At 44.2% G+C, this 24,058-nt stretch overlaps 1 protein-coding gene across 1 annotated transcript in view; it reads right to left on the bottom strand.

Annotated features, from left to right (window-relative positions):
- FBXO32 (F-box protein 32) overlaps positions 1-7,692 on the bottom strand; it is a 37,114-nt gene extending 29,422 nt beyond the window's left edge. Inside the window, exons 1-3 of the mRNA XM_055431681.2 lie at positions 7,220-7,692; positions 1,076-1,188; positions 192-241 (exon numbers count right to left, since the gene is read on the bottom strand). Coding sequence (XP_055287656.1) covers positions 192-241; positions 1,076-1,188; positions 7,220-7,335 — 279 coding nt within the window. The 5' untranslated portion in view covers positions 7,336-7,692. The remainder of the gene's footprint in view (positions 1-191; positions 242-1,075; positions 1,189-7,219) is intronic.
- Between the last annotated feature and the right edge of the window lie 16,366 nt (positions 7,693-24,058).

Here is a 24,058-nt window from a genome sequence, read left to right on the forward strand (position 1 = left end):
CATCATCTCACTGAACGACTGGGGAGTCCACCCAGTGACTTTTGCCTCTATCTCTGTAGCCCCAAACTCTGATGGTTGGCTAGGTAGTCGGCTGCAAGCTACCACCACCCACACCCAAGGAGACAGTCCTATACTCTCCTAGGGCAGGTGTAAAACTAAGCGTTCTCCTTAACAAACAGATGAGTGCTCACCTCTTTAGTACTTCCTTTGTGAACATAGATCCATTTTTCTTGGTGGAAATCTAAAAAGACAAACAAACAAAAACCCCATAGCTTTAAAATTTAAAACATGCCCAAGATTTTGCATTTATTTTTCATTTATTCCAAAATGTTAAAAAGTTTTGACAGAAAATACAAAGACTCTACTGACAGTCTAAGGGGATACAAATGCCTAATTTCTGCAGTGTATAAATACCAGAGTTATAATTTACTTTGTTGAAGGCATTTCAAGTCTTTGATACTCAGATCGAGTATACCAAAGCTCCAAATTAAAGAAAAAAATCTAATACCCAAATACAAGTTTGTGTTAAATGCCAAGCCTACAAGTTAAACAACGCCATAAAGAGTAGAAATAAAACAGATAACATGAAGAAGCCATGCAGTACAGATGGAATCAACTAAAGATCTGTAATTCCTACTTATTAACAGAAATTTAAACTCTCTGTTCATACATCCAGCATCTAGAACTGTTACTAGTATTTATACAAGGAAAGAGGGGGAAAAAAATTACATTCAAAGCCTCAAAACCCAGTTCCAAATGAAAGCACACACTGGTGGTTCAGCTGACCATATCACTGAATAATAACTAAACTAACTATGTCAAATATAAGTGACAAGCCGGGAAGAAACACCCCAACTAGCAACTGACTTATAAACACAACTATAAAGAATACATTAATCTCACTCATAAAATGCACAACCAGGTTTCTGAGTGCAAAGATCCCTGTGACCTCTGTCAATGACACAGTCAATGTGAAAGCCAATGCCAAACATGTGAGGTGTGATTCCCGCCCCAAGAACCAATCAAAACGATCTACAGACAGCTTTCTTTCTTAAGTTCAAAACAAACGGCTTACACTGAGTTTTGGTTTTGCTATTCAGCATGTCTTTCTTTCTCTTCTTGGCTGCAACGTCATAGTTCAGGCTGTTGAAAAGATTCTCCTTATTGTATACTTCCTTGCTGCAGTAACTAGGAATAACAAGACGGGAGGGGATGAGCTGTAACAGTTGTACTTTAACATGAGCTGTTTCCATAAATAACTCACTGCAGTTATAAAACTCAATCATATGTGCTCCTCAAACAAAGCAGTAAAATAATCACTCGAAAGAAGTCTGCACAGGCCCAGACTTGCTTCTTTTAGGAAGAAATAGTGTCACGTCTCTATGGAAGACAGGGATGGGGACTTCTACTCGTTCTGAACGCCCAACAGTGTTTGCCATTGTATTAGATACATAGCTCTGCACTCTTTAAGAGCCACCCAGGGTACAGCAACATTATTTTAAGCAGAAATTATGAATGGGTGGGGAGGGAGGAAGTGGAAGGGCTACTGGTATCACTATAATATACAATATTTTCATTTTGCAAAAATCATCCACCTCAAGCTGCTTTTTAAAAAATAGCTTTATGGAGATATGATTCACATACCATATCTTTGACCTATTTATTTTTAAATTGAAGGATAATTGCTTTACAGAATTTTGTTGTTTTCTGTCAAACATCAACATGAATCAGCCATAGGTATACAGGTGTCCCCTCCCTTTTGAATCTTCCTCCCATCTCTCTCCCCATCCCAAGCTGCTTTTAACTAGCATGCTCCCCTCATGTCTTTAAAACATTTACAGAAGTCTGACTTATAGACTGTATTTCTAGGAGGTGTTCAGCGTATAGTGTTAGTTGTTTAGGTTTCATATCATTCCTTGACTGACACTAGGCATCATGTTGTGAGGTGAAGACCTTGAGTCCTAAATGAAACAAGCTGACTTTACAATTCACACATCTATTAGGGCTGAAAAGACAGAACTGGCCAATTCACAGGTCACTAAACAATGTACAGTTTCAGCTTGGGTTGGGGCATATTTCCTTCAGTAAGCTTAGCTGTCTTTGGGGGGCTGATGGAGTTCTATTATGTAAAGGGACTTGAGAGTAAATCTCCAAAGAGTTTCGGCAGAAGAAATGCAGGAGAACTATTGAGAAGATACAATGAAAAGATCCCGCTACCCCTACTTCACAACTCCCATAAGGTATGCATATGCCAGGCGGGATTTTTATTTTTTTCAGGCAAGATTTATAATGTCAACCAGTAAACTAGGTTTTTTTTTTTTTCTTACATCAACCATATATTAGAACCCTTTAATTTTCTGAATTCTTTTGCTGAATTTAATATATGATTTGATTTATATCCTGTTTGGACCAACATCTGTTGGATAAGATGAGGTACACCTGCACTTCTCCATGTTATGAGTATTATGTAAAAGAGAAAAGAGGGGTTGAAAAACAATTTCCAGTATCCTATTACTATCAGTACAATGATCTCTCCAGTTCTTCAATAAGTACAATAAGTATCTTGCTAACATGCTTACACGTGACAGCACCAACAATGTACTCAGTGTTTCTGGACCCAGAGGGATAGGCTTGATGGATAATCAGTCATTTGTTAATCTTCCCTCAGAAGGCCAAGCTTAATACCATTTATTGAACTTCCTAATATCATTAGCCCTCTCCTTCTCATTCTGGGATACAGGATACTTTGAGGTTTCAGCGGGTTTACTGTAGAAGTGCCCTGTCTTAGGGAACACTAAGTCTTACTGAGCCCAGGGTGAATGTTTTGGGCCTGGCTTTGTATCACACGTGAGTGTGTATTTGCTTGCACAGCTCTAGGGGCACAAAACCACTGAGCAGTCAGCTGCCCTGTGCCAAGTTCAGCAGGATAAGAGGGGCAGAAGAAACGGAAAGCAGAATTCGGAGTCCTTAGAGCTAATTTAAGAAATTTCTGTCAACGCCGAGGAGAAGGGAGGAAAAGGAAAAGTCACTTGACTGGTCCATGATGTACCAAAGCTGAGAACAGCTTTAGAAAACAAAGTTGAGGCCATTTTGTGTAAAAATATCACACTGACTTATTTTTAAAGGAAACACACTTGCACCATGAGCAGACACCTACAGCCTGAATTCCACACAGAGCGCACCCCAAAATGAAGCGGTCTTATTCTCAATCACACATTGAAGGTTTAGCAGAGCGTTTTCGGAGCCTGGGCCATAGATTGTGACCATTCCTTAGCAATGTTAAATATTTATCTTCATCTTATTCTTTTCCAATTGAAAACATTCCTCAAAGGAATTTGAGCACTTGCTTTCCTCACAGAAATAACAATAACCTGCTTTAAGCCCAAGTGACTCATTTCTAAAGCTAGTTTAAGAAGAATTTGACATAATTGATGATGCTCTCCCATTGGAGAATGTAGAAAAGCTTTAACCAAAGAGAAACCCTGCACTTTTCACTTAGGTTTTGGACTTCAGAGGCAGGGCCTGGAAGGAAGGACTGTGGGGTTTATTTGTGTTGCCTGCTTATATGTTTTCTTTTAAGCAATAATATATTCAGTTAGAGGCTATTTTAAGAGTTCAATTATGTCCATTTCAAGAAAATGCAAAGCCAATGGAAAATTGCAACTGAAATTTTGAACAAGAAAAGCCATCATCATTTAGGAACCACGACTTTTTTTTTTTTAATAAGCAAAACCATTTAAAAAGGCTGTCTTCTTCATTAAATGCAATAGTAAGCAGTAAGTTGCTATTTTATAGTCAGTTCTAACTAATCTTGATTTTCATAGGCACAGGCCTAGAATAAGGAAAAAAAGACCTCTTCCAGCCCTGTACTGTCATCACACACATACCAAGATACTTAAAGACAACTTTAGAAAAAATGAAAGATTTCAAAATAAGTGTATTTGGCAGCAGAGACAAAGGGAGGGAAGAAGAAAAAAAAAGAAGTCCTACTTCTCATTTCATTTGTAATAGACCATTTGGAAAAAGCTGTGGCCTGCTCCTAAGGGCTCAGTTGTAGACTAAGGCCAATGAGAGTTCTAGGCTAATTTGCTCCAATATATACCCAAATTGTCACTCACAGGGCGAGAACCCCATTGTTGTGGCAAAACAAACAGCCTAGTGTATGAAGCCCTGAGAACACTGCCTTGTACACAGTAAGTGCTCATAAAAATCTTAACTATTATTTTATTTGCTTATTCACTATTTTATTTGCTTATTTTTATTTGTGCATCCAGGGCACCAGGGTAAACTTCCTGCTTCCTGGTTCAGCCTTAGCTGTACTTTTGGAGTTTTCTGAGGCACCACTGCAGGCTTGCAGAAGAGTGGCCCAGGCTCAGGGAGCTGAGATTACTCATCTGGGGGGTGGGGCGGGGCAGGGCTGGGGGTTATTGGTGAGCAGGACTGCTTGCGAGGTGGCTCAACCACCAGTTCCTTGAAGCCTTCTTGGATCACTGTAATTCCTGCTGAACTCTTTCCTTGAATTTTTTTCATCTGCCCAAATGTAACACTTGCCATTCCTCTTAGGTAGTTTCAACTTTTTCACAAGGTGCCCTCCTTGAAGCTTATCTGAAATCCTCCCTTGATCTCAGTTCAGGGCACTTAGCTGTGATGGGGTTTTGGAACATTCTGCTGCTGGAAGAAGACAGGGCCTGGGACACAGAGAAAATGGCCAGCAGGGTCCAGAGAAGGTGCTCTGGGCAGAGAAGCTGTGGTCCACACACAAAAAACACCATGGTCCCCAGGCTGCAACACACCAAGGGCACCCTCACCCCCGCTGCCCACCCCCCCTCCCGCCCCCACTCTTGTCCAGGCAGCTCACAGAATGGGAGGTGGAATCAGACTAAGTGCCTGAGGCCTCTTTCGCAGGCCTCGGTTGCACATCCACCCCCCTCCCTCTCTTTCAAAAGGGCTTGCCTTTTGTTTTCTAACAGGAGAGGCATTCAGCTTCACCTGAGTAGGCAGGCTGGCAGCCCAAACCTGACATCACAGGGCAACATCACCAGGACTGAAAACAGGAGGGATATTTGAGCCTGCAAACCCGGGTCTCAGAAGGCCAACGGCTTTGAAGAAATTGGCAGACTTCTCATGTGAAGTAGGGAAGGGATTGTTTACAATTGCTGGGGGAAAAAATACTCTGCAAACAAACAGGCAGCTGCTTTGCTAGGAGCTACCAAATGAGTCCTCAAATCTGACTCGTCCAAGAGCCCCAAGTGGTCACTAAATGGATCACCATTTGTGATGATGGTGGTAGGGTGGCAGTTCTAGCTCAGATGGCCTGAAAAGGGAGGAAAGAGGGAGGTTCAAGAAGGGAGGGTGGGAAGCTAAGGGTAAACTTTCGTGGTAAGGTAAACCTGTCTCCAGGTCTCCCCTACTATGGAGAGAGAGGCACCGCTATTCTAAATAGGAGTGACACCAGCTTATCTCCCAGAGCAGATTCAGTGTGAGTGTTTATGCCAAGCAGGGCCTCTGCTTTGGAAACTCTCCTGCTGAGCCCACTGGTCTGTCTCCCACTGAGGAACATCCTACGCTTGTATCTGGGTGAGCCGCTGGGACACAGATAAGCAGACCATGGCTGCACCTCCCTAGGAAGAATCCAAACTGTCACCTCAAAGTAAAGTCCAAAATATTAGATCCTCACTTCTTAGGAATGAGGAGGAAGGAAGGAAGAAAGGAAAGAAGCTTCCATTCTACTATAGTAAAAAGAAGCTTTTAGTCCAGGGAGAAAAATTTAGGCCAAATAGGCAACTAGAGTCCCTAAAAGAGTCTAGAGACAGCAGTTTGTCTTTTTATTTTTCTGTAAATTTTCTGAGTTTCCATAAGTAAGATTTCTTTAGAGTGCTCCCCAAACTCCCCAGGGACAACCTTAAAGTAAAGGTCAATGTGCTCTTGTCTTCCCTGGCAGACCCCCAAGATTAATTACTTTTATTTTTTCCCACTGGAAAACAAAAAGTGATGCTTCACAAATCACAAACAGGTGCGGGTTTCTGGAGGCCAGGACGCTGAAATAACCATATTTCCTTGATAGTTTTTGTAAAATTGAGTGCCAGGGGCTCAGCCAAACAACCACTGGTAAATGCGAGTGAGAAGCTGGCCCTGGTACAGGATTATCCACCGAAGTCAGTGTAAGGGCTGGGGGTGGGGAGCAGTGGTTTTCACCAAAGGCCACGGGTAAAGTCACCCAAGGGTGAGCAGGTTGCACTGATCCCCTCTGGGCCAAATGGCAGCGATGTGGATATCAACTGTGGTGATAAGGACGGACAGACTCCAGGCCATCTAACTCCTTAGTCGCTGCTTCTGTGTTATTAAACAGTGTGGGGGGAGGGGAGCATCAGGCTCTTCGGAAACTCAGATTTTCCACCACACTGACAGTTCAGGTGGAACTTGACTCCAGAGGCTCACCCAAGCCAGGTGGACTTTCTGCAGGGGATGGGCATCACTTGAAATGGGGGCGCACTCACTATACAAAGAAAATGACGGAAAGGGCCACTGAGGAAACAGGTGCAAAGCCGCGGTCCTCCCACAGGCCGAGGGCTTGCGGGGTTCTCAGCCCGCCTCCCTCCCCTCCTCCGCAGCTCTGCCTCCTCGGGTCTTTACCGTCGCTCCGCCTGCACGGATGCCCCAGGGACCATCTGGTCGCCCCTTCCTGGTTACTCATCTTCCCTGCCCACTCTGTGGTCGCCTGTGCGTGGGAAGAGCCTGGAGGCGCGGCGGGCGGGACCCGTGTCCAATCCCGTCTCAGACTTGTGCTCAGAGCCCCGCCACCCCAGGGTCCACCCCAGGGTGAAGGTCATGCGGCCCACTCGCTGGCGCTCACCCCCCCCCCCACCCCGCGCCCACCCTCCATGCAAATCGCACGACGCTGGTGTCCTTTAAGGCAGTGGACCCCTGAAGTTGGGTCTAAGTTTTAGCATTTGGGGATAAGATCAGTTTCTCAGCGGGACCAGGATTCTGTAAGACGTGCCCACTTGGAGACTCTGACCTTGAACAATAAGAAAAACCAAACACCCGTGCTCTGGCGACATCTCCGCAGAAACCCGGGAAAATTCACTTCCATCCTTCTGGTCCGGGGCTTCCTCCTCACCCTGTTTCGGCCTGCCTGCGTCCCATTCACCCGACCCCCACTCCGAGAGGCCAGCCCGAGTCTGTCCACCGCAGCTGAAGTTGGTGATGACCCCCTCACCTGCCGAGGTCGCTCACGAAGCTGCCGCTCTTCTCGTCCAGGAAGCGTTTCCAGCCATCCGCCGTCTTCACCCAACTCTGCCCGGGGGACCGCCAGTCCTGCCCGAGGAATGGCATGGCACTGCCGAGGGATGCGACGGATGGACGCCACGGACTGATGGACGGGGACCTGCCCGGCGGCTTCGGGGGCGCGCCTGCCCTGGCGGCGGCTGGGGGTGCTTGGGGGCTGGTGAGGGAGCGGCCGCGGGATCGGGGGTGCGGAACGAGGTGCCCGCGCTCTCGGAACGCACGGTGGAGGGTAGTGGGGCGCGCGACGCTCGCTGCAGTGCAGCGCTGCGGGCCGGGCCGCCGTATTTATCCTGGGCCGCCGGCCGCGGCTCTTTGTTGCCGGAAGAGCCGCCTGCTCTTAGCCCGGCCCCCCCAGCCCGGAGGCCACGTGGCTTTGTTTATAGGCTCGACTTGTTTTCCGAGGCGCCCGCGGCTCCAGCTCCTCTGGCTGTTGCACAACCGCTCGCCGCTGGAAACTTGAAGCCGCGCTGCGGGACCGGGGCTCCCACTGCCCCTCCGCCCCGGGCCCTTCTGCACTCCCTTCCCGCACGTAAAGGGCGCAGCTGCAGCGGCTCGAGCGCTAGGCCGGGTGCTCGGGGAAACTGCGCCCCGTCCTCCTGCAGCTCCCGGCCTGGCGCGGTGCGGGGAGGACTAGGCCCGGGCGGCGTCTGGATCGCTGCGGAGCGGGGGTGGGGAGAAAGCAGGCTCCCCGCCTCCCAGCCCCGAGCTGTCACAGTCGAGCCCCGCGGTTCCGAGCGGCCTTGGGGGAGCCGACCCGGCACTGCACGGCCCGGAGCCGGGGAGCAGGGCGCAGCCTCCTGGCCTCTCTCACTGCCTAGACCCCGATCTCCACGGCAGAGGAGGGGATCCGCCGCGAGGCGGGGATGGGGAGGAGGGACTGTCCTCCACCTCCCTCTGCTCTCGAACTGTTGAAGTGTCTGCTGTCAGACCTGTCCCCCGGGTGGCAAAGGAAGGAGGAGGAGGCCGGGCGGCGGCTGGTCCCCGCGCGGTGGGAGTGGAGAGCAGGGACCGTCCCCTACCCGACTCTGGCTGCTGCGGCGCCCGGCCCAGCACAGCGCAATCGGGGAGCAGGTTAGACATGTCCCAGCTCCGCTCACTGCCCGAGCCTCCCTCTAGGGCGCCGAGGCCTGCGCTTTTGTTCTGAAGAACCGCTAAGCCCCTTCCCCTTCCTTGCTGTTTGGTATCCTCTGGGCTGTTAGGCCCTCCTCCGGGAAGAGTCAGGTCAGGAGTTTTGTTTTCGTTTTGGTAAGAGTTTCCAGAAAGCCCCTCCGCTCGACTGATGGGGGCTGAAGGAAGTTCGGTCAAAGCCCACAGTGAGGAGGCAATGCCCCCAGAGTCCTAGACCCTCACAGACCTCAGTTTATTCACCTAGTCTTCCTAACCGCGAGCAGGGGGACCAGTCTGGCAGCGATCCAGCCCCTGAGAAAGGTTAGGCCTGTGACTTAGCCAGGGTCACAAGGCTTGCTTCTTCACAACCCACTGTACAATCTGAAATCGCCCTGTTTGCTTTTTGGTGATAAGGTACCACTCTGCAGAATGTAAACTCCGGGGTAGCTCCAGCGTCTTGTTTGCGGAGCATCCCATTTCCAGCACTTTGCTAGGCTTGGGGAAGGCCTTCTGTAATCGTATGAGTGGGTGAATGCGGTGAATGCATATGGGAGGCTGCTGACATCAGGCTATCATCTTGCTCTTCATGACTTCTAGTTAAGGTGCCTTATGATCTGTTCCATCTGGTAATTGGATTGCAAAGAGTGGTCACAGCAGAGTAAAATCTCCATGCTCAAGAGTTGGCTTCCACTTGATTCCTTGATACCTCCACAGTCCCTCCTCTGCAGCCACCAACTCTGCCATCTTTAAGACTCAGAGTAGACACATTGTGTGTGTCTTGGGAAGGGTACATGTTGGAGGGGAAAGGAGATGTTTTTAATAAAGTCTGTTTTCAAGTAGCCAGAGTTTTCTGATTCAGGTTTTCCACCATAAATAATTTATTAGTGTAGTAATAGTAAAAATAGCTTGTAAAAACACTGCAGAAGGTCCCAAACAAATGATAGTCACTATGATCTGGCTCATAGATGAGATAGTGTTGGGTTTGGCCTTTGTTGGAGAGAACTGATACCTGCAAGGGAGCATAATTAAGGGATGTGATTATTAAAGATGCATGCTAGTTACACATCAGGGGGCTCTAGCTCTGTAGAAACTACAGAAGACGGAAGATTTGAATTCTAATTCTGCTAGAGCAACATATTGTCTGTCTGACCTGGATGAATGACAAATTCTGGAGGCTCAGTTTTCTCAGCTGTCAGGGAAGAATCGAGCCTATAAATATCTACCTTTCAGGATTGTTTAGAAAGTATTTTAAATGGGATTATTGTTACCGGTTCTTTGCCCTTTGGTTGTATAATGCACTCACATGGCACACGGCCTCTTAGTAATATGTAATTCCCTGATTCTTTTTTAAAAGTTGAAATATAGTTGACTTACAATATTATATTAGTTTCAGGTGTAGAGCATAATGATTCAGTATTTTTATAGATTATGCTCCACTTAAAGTTATTACAAAATAATGGCTATAGTTCCCTGTGCTGTACAATATATCCTTGTTGCATATCTATTTTGTACATAGTTGTTTCTATCTCTTAATCCTCTAGCCTATCTTGCCCCTCCCCCCACTATTATCCATTACTTTGTTCCCTCTGTTTTGTCTGTTTCTGTTTTGCTATAGATATTCATTTTTAATTTTTAGATTCCACATATAGATGATAACATAAAATATTTGTCTTTCTCTGTCTGACTAATTTCACTAGTATACTATTTTCTAGGTCCATCCACATAGCTGCAAATGGCAGATTTTTGTTCCTTTTTAATGACTGAGTAGTATTCCATTGTGTATATACACCACACTTTCTTTATCCATTTGTCTGCTGATGGACACTTCTGTTGCTTCCATATTTTGACTATTGTAAATAGGGCTGCTATGAACATTGGGGTGCATGTATGTTTTTGAATTAGTGTTTTCATTTATTTTGGATGTATTGCCAGGAGTGGGATTGCTGGATCATACGGGAACTCTTATTTTTGGTTTTTTGAGGAACTTCCATACTGTTTTCCACAGTGGCTGTACTAGTTTACATCCCCACTAACAGCCTACATCCATAGTGTCATCAACATTTGTTCTTTGTAGACTTTTTGATAATAGCCGTTCTGATAGGTGTGAGTGATATCTTATTTTTGCTTTTATTTTCATTTCTCTAATAATTAGTGATGTTGAGTATCTTTTCATGTGCCTGTTAACTATCTGTATGTCTTCTTTGGAAAAATGTCTACTCAGATCTTCTGCCTGTTTTTTTTTTTAAATCACATTGTTTTTCTGATATTTGAGTTGTGTAAGCTGTTTACATAATCTGGGTATTAACTCCTTGTCAACAGTATCATTTGCAATTATTTTCTCTCATTCAGTAGGTTGTCTCTTCATTTTGTTGATGATTTTCTTTGCTGGGAACAAGTTTTTAAGTTTAATTAGGTCTCATTTGTTTATTTTTGCTTTTATTACTTTTGCCTTAGGAGATAGATACAAATAATCTTGCTACCATTTATGTCAAAGAGTGTTCTGTCCATGCTCCCCTCTAGGAGTTTTATGGTTTCAGAGTTTACATTCATGTCTCTAATTTTGAACTTGTTTTTGTGTATGATATGAGAAAATGTTCTAATCTCTTCCTTTTACATGTGGCTATCCACTTTTCCCAGCACCACTTATTATTGAAAAGACTGTCTTTTTTCCAGTGTATATTATTGCTGCTTTTAATTTGTAGATTAATTGACCATAGGGGCATAGGTTTATTTCTGGGATCTCTATACTGTTCCATTGATCAATGTGTCTGTTACTGCGCTAGTATCATGCCGTTTTGATTATTGTAGCTTTGTAATATAAACTCAGTACTTCCCTTATTCTTAACACTGACCTTGGCCATGTAGTTTGCTTTGGCCAATGGGATGCCAGTGGATGTGATGTGAGCAGAGGATATCATGTGTGTGTTTGTCTGTTTGGGCTTGTGTTCTTGTACTTTTACCAAAACAATGGCAAGAAAATACTCGGAGTAGCCACTGTTTCACAAGCCTTGGTCCTAGGATGCAACACATGGAGCAGACACCCCACTTGTCCACAGATATGGTAGCAAGAAATAAATATTTATTTTTGAATGCCACTGTGATTATTGTGGTCTTTTATTACATAGAATTCTTGTGTCAGTTGCTGACTAGGGTTGAGTAGATAAAACTCTATGGAAGTTTTAACTTAAAAAATTTAAGCACAAGTAGGAAATCACGATTTTGGGGTCCTTGACTTTTTGGCTAAGAACTGATCTCAGGAAGCTTCTGTGTTTGTCTCTAGTCCTTAGGCTTTCTCCTCCTGTGACTATCATATTTAGCTCTGCCATCACTAATGTCTGAGTGACTGCTTTAGATTTCCCACATCATTAAAAATCCAACTTGACACTTTTTCCAACACATGGTTTCTAACCAGGAAGCCTTGTAATGCTGAGCCCTTCAAGATAAAATACTCGGCCGTGTCTAGACCAATTACCTTGACTCTGCAAAGGCTGTGGAGTTGGAATCCTTATCATGACTGAGCAGTTGAGAACCACAAAGACAAAATGTCGGTGTGATGCCTGTGGACTCAAGATATAGAAGCAGAAGGATACTCTGAGAATTTCCAAGGCCCAGTCTGGGAAGGACCAGCATGGCCTGGGGGCTTGAGCGGTTCACACAATGCAGATACCATGGCTCAGATCCACTGCACAGATATTGAGCCTCTGCCTCTGCTGAACAGCTTTGTGCAACAGACTGACCAGATCACATGCTGGGTATTCGGTTGTTTATCTGTGTCTCTCCCCTATGGGGCTGGGAGCTCCTTGTTGGCAGGGCTGTGTCATCACAGTGCCTAGCATAGTGCTTGGGACATAACAGATAAACCATAAATAACACAGTGAATGTTGAGCTAACTCTGGGATGCTGGTAGTGCCATGTCTTTACCTGCTGACACCTTATTATTTCTAAGGACATGACAGAATAGGGAGGTGGGAGAGAAACATTCCCTAGTCCTGCCCTGCATATCTAAATTCTCCAACAACTATGCCTTACCAGTTGGTGAGGCAAATAGACAAGGTGGTGGCTTCCCTCAAAATGATGTTTTCATGTGCTTGTTACCTTGATGGCCGATACTAGCCATATTGAAGATAGTGTCAAGAGCTTCACAAATGTAAACCTGTTTAACAATCCTCACAAAAGCCTGTGAGCTAGGTACTATTATTCCCATTTTATAGATGAGGAAACTGAGGCTCGAAAGAGTTAAATAGCCTGCCTGGGATAACCCAGCTAGTATGTGGTGGAACCCAGGCTGGTTCCCAGATCTAACTTCAATTCCAACTAGAGCCAGATTGACTGGATTCAAATCATAGTTCCCTCCTGAAATGGCTGTGTGACCTTGGGCCAGTTACTTAACCTCTCTGTGCTACTCCTTCCTCATTTGTGAAATGGGAATGGTGACAGTACCTTCCTCAGAGGGTGCTGTGAGGATTTATTGAAGTAATGTGTATAAAGTACATATAATAGTGCTAACATCAGTAGTAGTTATTATTATTTTCTTGCAAAATTTGCTTAAGTCCATTTATGCCATTTCCCCACCAAATTTTATGTGCTGAGGACATGGAGCACAGCTCACTCGGCTAATTTCCAGATATAAGACAATGTGTCGGAGCAAACTGTACAATGAAATGATAGTTTACATATTGTTAGCAATTATTTATTGCACTTGAACTCTGGAAGTGGTTCTTATTCTGTTCCAAAGACTGCATTTTCAAAGTTAAACCTGGCACAGTTGTAGCCTGATTACTACCATGTAAGGCTGTTTAGAGAAATTGTTTGTAGAGAGAACTGTGAAAAACTTGGTAAGTATAATAAATATGATAAATATGTTTCTAATTCAAAATGACATCTTTTTATAGCTTTGGCCGAGGAACTGACTTCTTTTCACTGAAATGTAATGATATTTTGATTTTTCATAGTTTCTCTTTCTAAAAGGGTGTTTTTGTGTGTGTAAAAAATACTTATCAGCAGTAATTGTGAGTTAAAAATAGCTTGTTGGGTTGGGCGGGGGCTGGAATCAACAAGTCTGTTGGCTCAGCCTGTTCAAGTTAGTGTAAATTTTATAAAGGAGGAGTTAGTGTATTTTCAACCTGCTAGTGTTGTCACGAGGAATGTATGTTTAATGCCACAGAAATTTGCATATGACCTTGTGCCTTGGCTGTCTAGGGTAGGGCATCCTTGAAACAGTGTGAAATATGTCTGCTAGGTGTGTTTGAGCAGGAACTGCCAGCTGTGTGTTATTTCTGGGTCTCTGGCTGCCAGGAGTCCTGCCAACAAAATTAAAGTTGGTCAGACACATGTCACTGCAAATATTCTCATTACTTTAATGAGAATCATTTGCTATTCCTCAAATGGGGGCTTGGTTCTGTTTCTGAGAGAGGGTCAAGGACATTTTGCTATAATCCTTCTTTTATAGGTCAGCTTTAATGAAAATTTTTTTTCTCTTGATAAGTAGCAGAAAGGATTTGGAGACAAAACCACTAACTTTTGTATAATATAGGGCAATAAATAAAACTGTAATATTTACACCAATAGCCCAGACTTCTAGTGTCTTTTAAAAATCCACAGATTTAAAATATGTGAATGTTAAATTTTGTTATATTAAAGTTTTATGTTACATTTGTAATGGATATAAAGCTTTAAATACAGTATGAGTGCTTAAAATTGGTTAAAACTGTCTATAATTCTTCACATAGTATCTTGAATGGTTGAGTAGCAAATCTAAGTTCTGAGATTTCTCCAATGCAAAAGTCAGTCAGTCAGTTCAGTCGCTCAGTCGTGTCCGACTCTCCGCGACCCCATGAATCACAGCACGCCAGGCCTCCCTGTCCATCACCAACTCCCGGAGTTCACTCAAACTCATGTCCACAGAGTCGGTGATGCCATCCAGCCATCTCATTCTCCGTCGTCCCCTTCTCCTCCCGCCCCCAACCTTTCCCAGCATCAGAGTCTTTTCCAGTGAGTCAACTCGTCGCATGAGGTGGCCAAAGTATTGGAATTTCAGCTTTAGCATCAGTCCTTCCAATGAACACCCAGGATTGATCTCCTTTAGGATGGACTGGTTGGATCTCCTTGCAGTCCAAGGGACTCTCAAGAGTCTTCTCCACACAAACTAAAGTTTGCCTAGGCTTTGTGTCTTGTGGTTTACTTGCTTATCAGCACTCATGTTCACATAACTTTGTGAGGTATGTGATTTATTCCGTGAATCCAGATGAAGATGAAGAATCTAATGACCTGGCTAAAGAGACTAATGCTCGGCTATGTTAACCACTTACCTGAAAGCCTGCTTATAAAAATCAGAACCAACTTTTAGAGGTTACCTCATCCACTTCCAAGAAAAGAGACTCACTCAGGAACACAGAACTAGTTAGTAGCAGTCCTAGGAACTGAGAAACATGATACCAAGCCAATGGGGTTAGAATATTCCATTAACCTTTCCATACTGACCACTGTCCCTGAGAAAAGCAAAATTTGAAAAAAGCAAACCTTTGCTTTGCACATTCCAATGACTGGATTTTATCAAGAGTTTCATCAGTGAGTTTGGTCCAAAGAATAGAAGAGAAATGGTCACAGGTATTTGAACCCTTAAAGAGACTCCTCTTCAAAGTTAGGCTCCTGGAGAAACAGCAGATTTGAGAAATCAAGTGCCTTGTAAGTCCTTACTTGACCATCAGATAGAATGCAGATGTACAGCTTGTTGTATTTTGACAAATTGTAATCACTGCATGTTTGGACTTGTCAACCCTAGTGATTGGAGAAGGGGTTTATGAATTATGGTGAGTGTGTTTCCTCATATGAGTCAGCTACTGATTTGTCAAGTCCTGGAGAAGTCACTTAACCTGTTTGGTGTTCAGTTTTCACAGTTATATACACATGCGTGGAACAGACATGGTTATACAATTCTATGACATCATTGGTTGAAGGGTGATCAATATCATTACAAATTTTCATTGGGAAATAGTAAAACAATTCTCTGCTGTGCTTTTTCTTGGGTCAGTTGTCTATCTCTGCCTGTCTTGGCCATGGTTTTCCCCAGAAAACCAAAGTCTATAAGTGAATTTTCTTCTCTGATGTGTGCCCGATGCCTGGTGCTTAGGAGGTCTCTATGTATGTACAATTGAATTTCTAAGTCATAGCCTAGAACTGTGGTCTCTGAACTGAAAACCATTTTACCGTTTGCCTCAGGTGATTCGATTAAAATGAACCCATGATTTCTTTTAAACAACAGTTCATTCATTTCAGGAAGAAGAAGTTAATTTTAAAAGAAGTACAGAATGTTCATCTTTCCCATTTTGACTACTGCCTGAGAAATTCAGTCCCTTAAGAGACATAATATTTTCAACCAGGATTTACTGTTGATAGTAATTTAAGAAATAATTTAGTCTTTTAAACATCTGCTTTGCTAAAAATGGTATTCCATAAAAGCTTTTGCTAAATGCTTTTTTAAATGCATTTTTCAAATGGTGTGTTTATTAAAGAGATTGTATGTAAATTAGATTGTTTCTTCTATCAACTAAGTAAAAGGAGTGGTTATCTTCTGTTTTTAACATCTTACAGGCTGTAGAATTTATTATAGAATGGCATTCATTCATTGTCTCAGCAAGGACATATCACACCTTTGCTATGTTCCTGGTCCTTTTCTATCTAAAACAGCTTAGAGAACACAGAGATGACCATTTACTCTCAGAGGGTGTATAGGCCATAGGGAAAAAGAGACACATAAAAATACACACCTAAAACTGTGTGATATGTGCAGTGATTGAGGTTTGCATGGAAGTCGTTGGGACATCCACAGGGAGGGATAAAGCACCGAAGCCAACCTGGGACAGTCAGGCGAGGCTTCCTGCAGTTGCTCCTGGCCTGAATCTTAAAAGATGAGTAAGAACTGATGTGGGAATTCCCTAGTGGCTCAGTGGTAAAGAATCCACCTGCCAGGGCAGGAGATGCAAGTTTGATCCCTGGCTTGGGAAGATCCCCTGCAGCAGGGAATGGCAACCCACTCCAGTATTCTTGCCTGGGAAATCCCATGGACAGGAGCCTGGCGGGCTACAGTCCATGGGGTCACCAAAGAGTTGGACATGACTTAGCAACTAAACAATAGCAAAGAGCTGATGAAGCAAAAGGAGATAAACATGGGAGTGGGGTGGCTACGTCGGTGGAGGAGACAGACCTATGACAAGAGGAGGGGAGTGCCCTCGGTGCAGCAAAGTTCAGACTGTGAAGCAGGGAGTGAGGAGAGCTGGGCATGGAGAGCTTGGGGCGGGGTGGGGGGACACGGCAGAGCGCTCAGTGAGGCTTGTTGGAAAGCCTGGGCTTGCTCTAAGCGGTCGGAGCCAGGGCAGAGCTGTCAGCAGGGCAATCTCATGGTCGATGGTGCTGTAGGTACGTATCTCTTGGGTGTCAGAGGGATTAATGGAGGAGCACATGCACAGGGGACAGGGGGCACATTAGGAGGATGTCTTCAGGCAGCAGCTGATGAGCATCAGAGCCAGGAGAGCAGCAGCTGCGGCCAGGAGGAGGGCTGGACTTGAGATGCGTGTAGGAGGCAAACCCTGCAGGGTTTGGCAATCGATTAGGTGCAAAGGATGAAGACGGAAGTGCTGAGGAGGGCTTTCAAGATTCTAGCCTAGGTAAAAGGAAGAGTGAATGCTTGGATGGGAGGCTGAAGACTAGAGTCTCATTGTTTGAGTGAGGCCTCACTTTCATTGGTTTAAAGTCCAGAACAGAACAAACTCTGTGTTTTCTCTCTCTGGGGGTGGGTAGGGGAGGTTGCCTGTGTTGCTGGAAAGACCTTTTCCTACTTGCCCAGACCTGCCCAGAAGGAGGCAGGAACTCTCTTTGGAACAACATCCAGAGGGCTCTTCTCTTTTGCCCTCCCCTCTCTGGTCCATCTGACATGGCTCTTCTCTGCCATTGGTTGCAGCGCACAGCCTTGAACCATAGAACGAGAAGCTCCCTTTTCACAGGCTGTGAAAAATGTTGCAAATATATATAGCGCTATTTCTCACTACAAATAATTTCTAACAAACTTTCTTTTAAACAAATAAGCCAAGAATTATAAAATGCCTAAAACCAAGTGAATGCATGTGTGTTGAAAATTCGTTGTGTGTATGTGTTTACCATCTGGTTAGTAGCACCCTCCTGCTAGCATCCTGATTTGAGGGGTGTACCCCACTGTGTCTTGGTGGGAGGTAGTGCTTATTTCCAAATATAGAACCTGAGGGGACCAGATTTTCTCGCTCCCTGCTGTGGTCGGGCCAGGGACAGACATGTGACTTAGACTTGACAGATTACAAACACTCCCAGGAGAACGATGGAAGGAAGTTGGTGGTTTCTTGTTGGAAGACATTCCTGGCCAGCATCACTGGAGGGGGTGCTGCAGCAGCTTTGCTACAGTCCTTGGGCTCTCTTGGGTCCCACCTATTTTCCACACCTGTTTCTTCAGTCTCTTGCTGATGCTATGGACCCTGATAGTCTTCCAATAAAAATCTTTATGCTCAAGAGAAATTAACAGGGTTGATTTCTGTTGCTTGCAAACAACAATCTTGACAGTATGGAACTCCCATGTAGGAAAGGTATTCTAACACTGGGTCTAGAACGCACACAGCCTCCCCTCCACCCTGCACTCCTTTAAGCCCTGTAGTCTCATGTGCTTACGTATAAACTGGGGCCAAGGGTTGAGTTAGACCAGAGGATGATTTGTAAGTATTAGGGCTTACCAAAAGAAATCATCTGCTGAGAAAACTGGACTCAAGCCCAGACAGGGGATTTTGGTTTGCACAAAACTGGCAGATTTAGAAACATTGAGACAGAGAAGAACGCTGAGCTGGCCATGTGTGAAAGAAAAAGATGAAGAATTTAAAAGCCGAAAGCTGTAGGTTTTTCTTGTAAATCCATGCCATGTGCATCATCAGGGCAGCAAGACTGAGGCAGAGAAAATTCAGTGGGTGATATTTTATAAGTTTCCTTAAGGTATACATTTTGTTATAAACAACTTCTAAAATTGATGTTTCAGGTGTGGGATTTAGCTTGAAGACAGAAGAGAGGGAGGAACGTTTATTGAATGTGTATTGTGTGCCTGACTTTTAATCTATATTAATTTAATTCACCCTGAAAATTGCAATGTAAGTGTAATATCCTGATTTTATTCACAAAGAAACTGCATAGTTAGACTTGCACAGCTTATAAGAGGCTGAGTTGGGATCTGAATCTGGGTCTTTTGACCCCAAAACTTATGCTCTTCCTATGACACCATTCTGCCTCCTGAAGTTTACATGGAACCAACAGGAAGAATAAAACAGAGAGTAGGATACTAGACCTTAGGAAGAAAATTTCTTCTTCCATGTAAAGGAGAGTTGAGACCATAGCTGACTGGTTTGTAACACAGCTGCTACATGGACTCGGGGAGGGAGCCTCAATTGTCTTGGTGTCCTATACCATCTCACCCCTAAATAACCAAGAAACTCACTTTACAGCAGAGGAAATATAGCACTGGCCTCTTGTTGACAAAATTAGCTGATATGACTGTGTGGCCCATCACTCATTAGCTTGATAGAATCATAGAATGACCGAAAGATTGCTGGGAAATAATGTCCTAAATGTTTGAGTCTCCTGTCCGAAGAAATAGAGTAAATATAGTGTTCCACCAGATTCAGGATACAAGGTCTTGGAACCCAGGGGGAGGTGGGAGTACCTTCATCTTGCTATTAGATTATTACACCTAACAATGTACTTAGAGTGTTTTGGGGCTTTCCATCCCTGAGATCTTGGGTTGGTGGGTTTGGAGGTCCTGGTTCCTACAGGGACCACAGACATAGTTCCATTAGAGCTGAAGCTGAAAGTGTCCCTGCCATTTGAGGCTCCTCATTGGCTTCCCAGGTGGTGCTAGTAGTAAAGAATTTGCCTGTCAAAGCAGGAGAGGTGGATTTGATTCCTGGGTCGGGAAGATCCCCTGGAGGAGGGCATTCCAACCTTCTCCAGTATTCTTGCCTAGAGAGTTCCATGGACAGAGGAGCCCGGCGGGCTATAGCACATGTGGTCGCAAGGGTCAGACATGACTTAACGACTAAACCATGGTCACAAGAGTCAGACATGACTTAACGACTAAACCATCACCACCATGCCCCTGGACCAACAGCAGTTGGAAGGTTACTGTGTTGGCTGGAGAGATTGATTGATCCTCATTATCAAGGAAAATTAGGTTACTGCCACCCAACAAAGCCAAGAAAAAAACCACATCCAGAGCCCAGAAGACTCACTGGGTCACTTCTTAGTGCTCTCACATACAGTAATAATGGTTAGTGAAAAACCATGACAACCCAGTAAATATTGGGTCACTAAGGGCTCCAATCCTAGGGAAATAAAAGGTTGACTCATCTATCAAGTAAACAAAACTTCAGTCCTCTGCAGTGCAGAGAGTGGGGAGAAGGTGGATTGGGTGATGGAAAAAAGGAAGTTTGGTTGTTGATTTCGGTTCCTTGATCAGCAGCTGAGGAGTGGATGGTAGTTGCTGTAGGTGTCTTATCTAATCAAGTACAATTTCCTTTTGCTGCTTGTCTTTCTGCTACCTCTAGTAAAGGGTGTGTTACAAGTTAGGTTCCAGGTGAGAATGTGACTGTTCTGAGATCTCCTTTCCGTGACAAGGCAGTTTGTGAGACTTGGTGTCTCAATAATGTTGAGGATAAGAGTTTCTTCATCTGAGTGAAAGACAGGACGGATGCTGGGTGGATGCAACGGGGTGGCCCAGGCGGGCGACTCTCAGCATCTCTCCCTTTCCCTTCCCCACAATCATTTTCTGTCCTTCTCTAGACCTAGGGGCTTCCCAGCTGGCACTAGTGGTAAAGAACCTGCATGCAAATGCAGGAGACATAAGAGACCCAGCTTCGATCCCTGGGTGGGGAAGATCCCCTAGAGGAGGACATGGGAACCCACTCCAGTTATTTTTGCCTGGAGAATCCCATGGACAGAGGAGCCTGGTGGGCTACAGTCCATAGGGTTGTGAAGAGTTGGACACAACTAGGGTGACTTTAGCACACATGCACACATTCTAGACCTAGGGCTGAGCCCTATAGACCACCTCATCTGGACTCCCTTTCCCTCTGGTTTCCATCTGGGTTTGGTCAATGGGAGTTATGGGCAAAAAAATTCGAGGGTGGGAGGAGAGAGGTCAGAGTATTTCTTCCTCTTTGCTTCGGCACCTTTGGCCCAAGTCTTCTATGACTTTGGTTCCTGCCAGGCAGCTCCTCTGCCCTGATTTCAGTTCTCATTGGATTCTGCAGAATTGCTTTTCTCCCCTTGCCCTTGAAGACCCAGAGGTAACAACAGCTTCCTGCTGCCCTTGTCTCTTGAAAGCTCCCTTAACTCTATCCACACCTCTGTAACTTATGCCTTCATTAAAACCTCTTATGTTTAACCATTGGAGCAGAGTTTTGTAACCTGCTGGGCCCAAGTGTGATACAAATTGGGAGCTGATTTCATTTCATTGAAGCAGAATGTTTTCATTTTATTGAAGCAGTCTTCATTTTCCCAGTAGTGTTTCTTGAAAAAGAGTTTCTACAATATTTAAATAAATTTGATCTACAAATGTTTGATTTACATGCAGCCATGCCAGGAATCATACAAAATAAGAGGAGGAGAAGGGCTATTTTAAAGTCTCTTTTACCTAAGAAAGTTAGGCAGACATATTTTCTTTCTTTTAAATTTTGTTTTTTAAATTGAAGTATAGTTGATTTACAGTGTTGCCAATCTCCACTATTCAGCAGTGACTCAGTTATATACACATAGACATTCATTTTTAAAATATTCTTTTCCATTATGGTCTATTGGAGGATACTGAATATAGTTCCTTGTGTTAGGCAGTAGTTCCTTGTTGCTTATTCATTCTATTATAAATATAATAGTTTACATCGACTAATCCCAAATAGCCATCCTTCCCTCCCCTCCTCCCTTCCCCTTGGCAACCATGAGTCTGTTCACTGCATAGATGTACGCATTTTCTTCCTAGTATTCCTTATGGTGAGTTACATCATTTCTATGTCATAAACAAGAAAGTTGATTTCTATAGACTTGTGGTAGAATTTAGCTGTTACTCTACTTTTTTTGATCCATTGTCATCAAGTTATAATCCTATGGGATATGCAGTGACCAAACACTCACTTATTCCTTCTCCAAGATTTTATGTGGTACTTATTGAATGCCCCTTAAAGTCCTGCCACTGGTGAAACAAAGATGAATGAGGGATTGTCTTCAATCACCAGCACAGTTGGGCACAGTGAGAGAGCCATGGGCAAGTTCAATCAAGTCTTTACTTTTGAGTGTCTTTATTGGTGAAAGTGATACTAACATTTATTCATTTAAAAATTATTTGTTGCTATGTGCCAATGCTAGGCACTGGAAGAATAAGACTGAAGAAAATTCACGGAAAAGAAAGAAATGCTCCAAAGCATACAAAACAAAAGCTAAAGCAAGGTGGAATTAAAAACCCTGAAGTCAAACAAAAAACCCCCCAAAATATACTCAGATGATCTCTGCAGTAATAACACTTGTCGTCTAGGGACCCATGTGGAGTTCTTGTGAAAGTTAAATGAGACATTTGTGGTGCACCAAAACTCATATTAAGAAGAGGTGGCAAGAATACACAGAAGAACTGTACAAAAAAGATCTTCACGAACAAGATAATCACAATGGTGTGATCACTCACCTGGAGCCAGACATCTTGGAATGTGAAGTCCAGTGGACCTTAGAAAGCATCACTAGGAACAAAGCTAGTGGAGATGATGGAATTCCAGTGGATCTATTTCAAATCCTGAAAGATGGTGCTGTGAAAGTGCTGCACTCAATATGCCAGCAAATTTGGAAAACTCAGCAGTGGCCACAGGACTGGAAAAGTTCAGTTTTCATTCCAATCCCAAAGAAAGGCAATGCCAAAGAATGCTCAAACTACCGCACAATTGCACTCATCTCACACGCTAGTAAAGTCATGCTCAAAATTCTCCAAGCCAGGCTTCAGCAATATGTGAACCGTGAACTTCCAGATGTTCAAGCTGGTTTTAGAAAAGGCAGAGGCACCAGAGATCAAATTGCCAAAATTTGCTGGATCATGGAGAAAACAAGAGAGTTCTAGAAAAACATCTATTTCTGCTTCATTGACTATGCCAAAGCCTTTGACTGTGTGGATCACAATAAACTATGGAAAATTCTGAAAGAGATGGGAATACCAGACCACCGGACCTGCCTCTTGAGAAACCTGTATGCAGGTCAGGAAGCAACAGTTAGAACTGGACATGGAACAACAGACTGGTTCCAAAGAGGAAAAGGCGTATGTTAAGGCTGTATATTGTCACCCTGCTTATTTAACTTATATGCAGAGTACATCATGAGGAACGCTGGGCTGGAAGAAGCACAAGCTGGAATCCAGATTGCCGGGAGAAATATCAATAACCTCAGATATGCAGATGACACCACCCTTATGGCAGAAAGTGAAGAAGAACTAAAAAGCCTCTTGATGAAAGTGAAAGAAGAGAGTGAAAAAGTTGGCTTAAAGCTCAACATTCTGAAAACTAAGATCATGGCATCTGGTCTCATCACTTCATGGGAAATAGATGGGGAAACAGTGTCAGACTTTTTTGGGGGGGCTCCAAAATCACTGCAGATGCTGATTGCAGCCATGAAATTAAAAGACGCTTACTCCTTGGAAGGAAAGTTATGACCAACCTAGATAGTATATTAAAGAGCAGAGACGTTACTTTGCCAACCAAGGTCCATCTAGTCAAGGCTATGGTTTTTCCAGTGGTCATGTGAGAGTTGGACTGTGAAGAAAGCTGATCACCAAAGAATTGATGCTTTTGAACTGTGGTGCTGGAGAAGACTCTTGAGAGTCCCTTGGACTGCAAGGAGATCCAACCAGTCCATTCTAAAGGAGATCAAAACTGGGTGTTCATTGGAAGGACTGATGCTAAAGCTGAAACTGCAATACTTTGGCCACCTCATGAGACGAGTTGACTCACTGGAAAAGACTCTGATGCTGGGGGTGGATTGGGGGCAGGAGGAGAATGGGACGACAGAGAATGGGATGGCTGGATGGCATCACCAACTCGATGGACATGAGTTTGAGTGAACCCTGGGAGTTGGTGATGGACAGGGAGGCCTGGTGTGATTCATGGGGTCGTGGAGAGTTGGACACGACTGAGCGACTGAACTGAACTGAACTGAAGCACATAGTTGATGCTTAATAAATGTTTGAGATTATGAAGATCATTTGGGGAGACAGACCCATTGTAATAAAACATCATGTATGGTACATGTGTGCAAAATAGTCAAGGGGCACAGTTGGAGGAAGGGACATGTTCTTTTATGGGGAAATCATGGATGGTTCCATAAAAGAGGTAACATTTGAAGGACAAACCTCACTTCACTGGACAAAGTAAAGTGAAAGTCACTCAGTTGTGTCCTGATTCTTTGCAACCCCATGGACTGTGGCCCACCAGGCTCCTCTGTCCATGGAATTCTCCAAGCAATAATACTGGAGTGGGTTGCCATTTCCTCCTCCAGGGGATCTTCCCAACTCAGGGATTGAGCTTGCGGCTCCTGCGTGGCAGGAAGATTCTTTACCACTGAGCCACCAGGGAGGTGA

Source organism: Moschus berezovskii, chromosome 16 (genome assembly GCF_049115385.1).
Source record: "Moschus berezovskii isolate FMDL1 chromosome 16, NW_MosBer_1.0, whole genome shotgun sequence".
Classification (NCBI taxonomy): Eukaryota; Metazoa; Chordata; class Mammalia; order Artiodactyla; family Moschidae; genus Moschus; species Moschus berezovskii.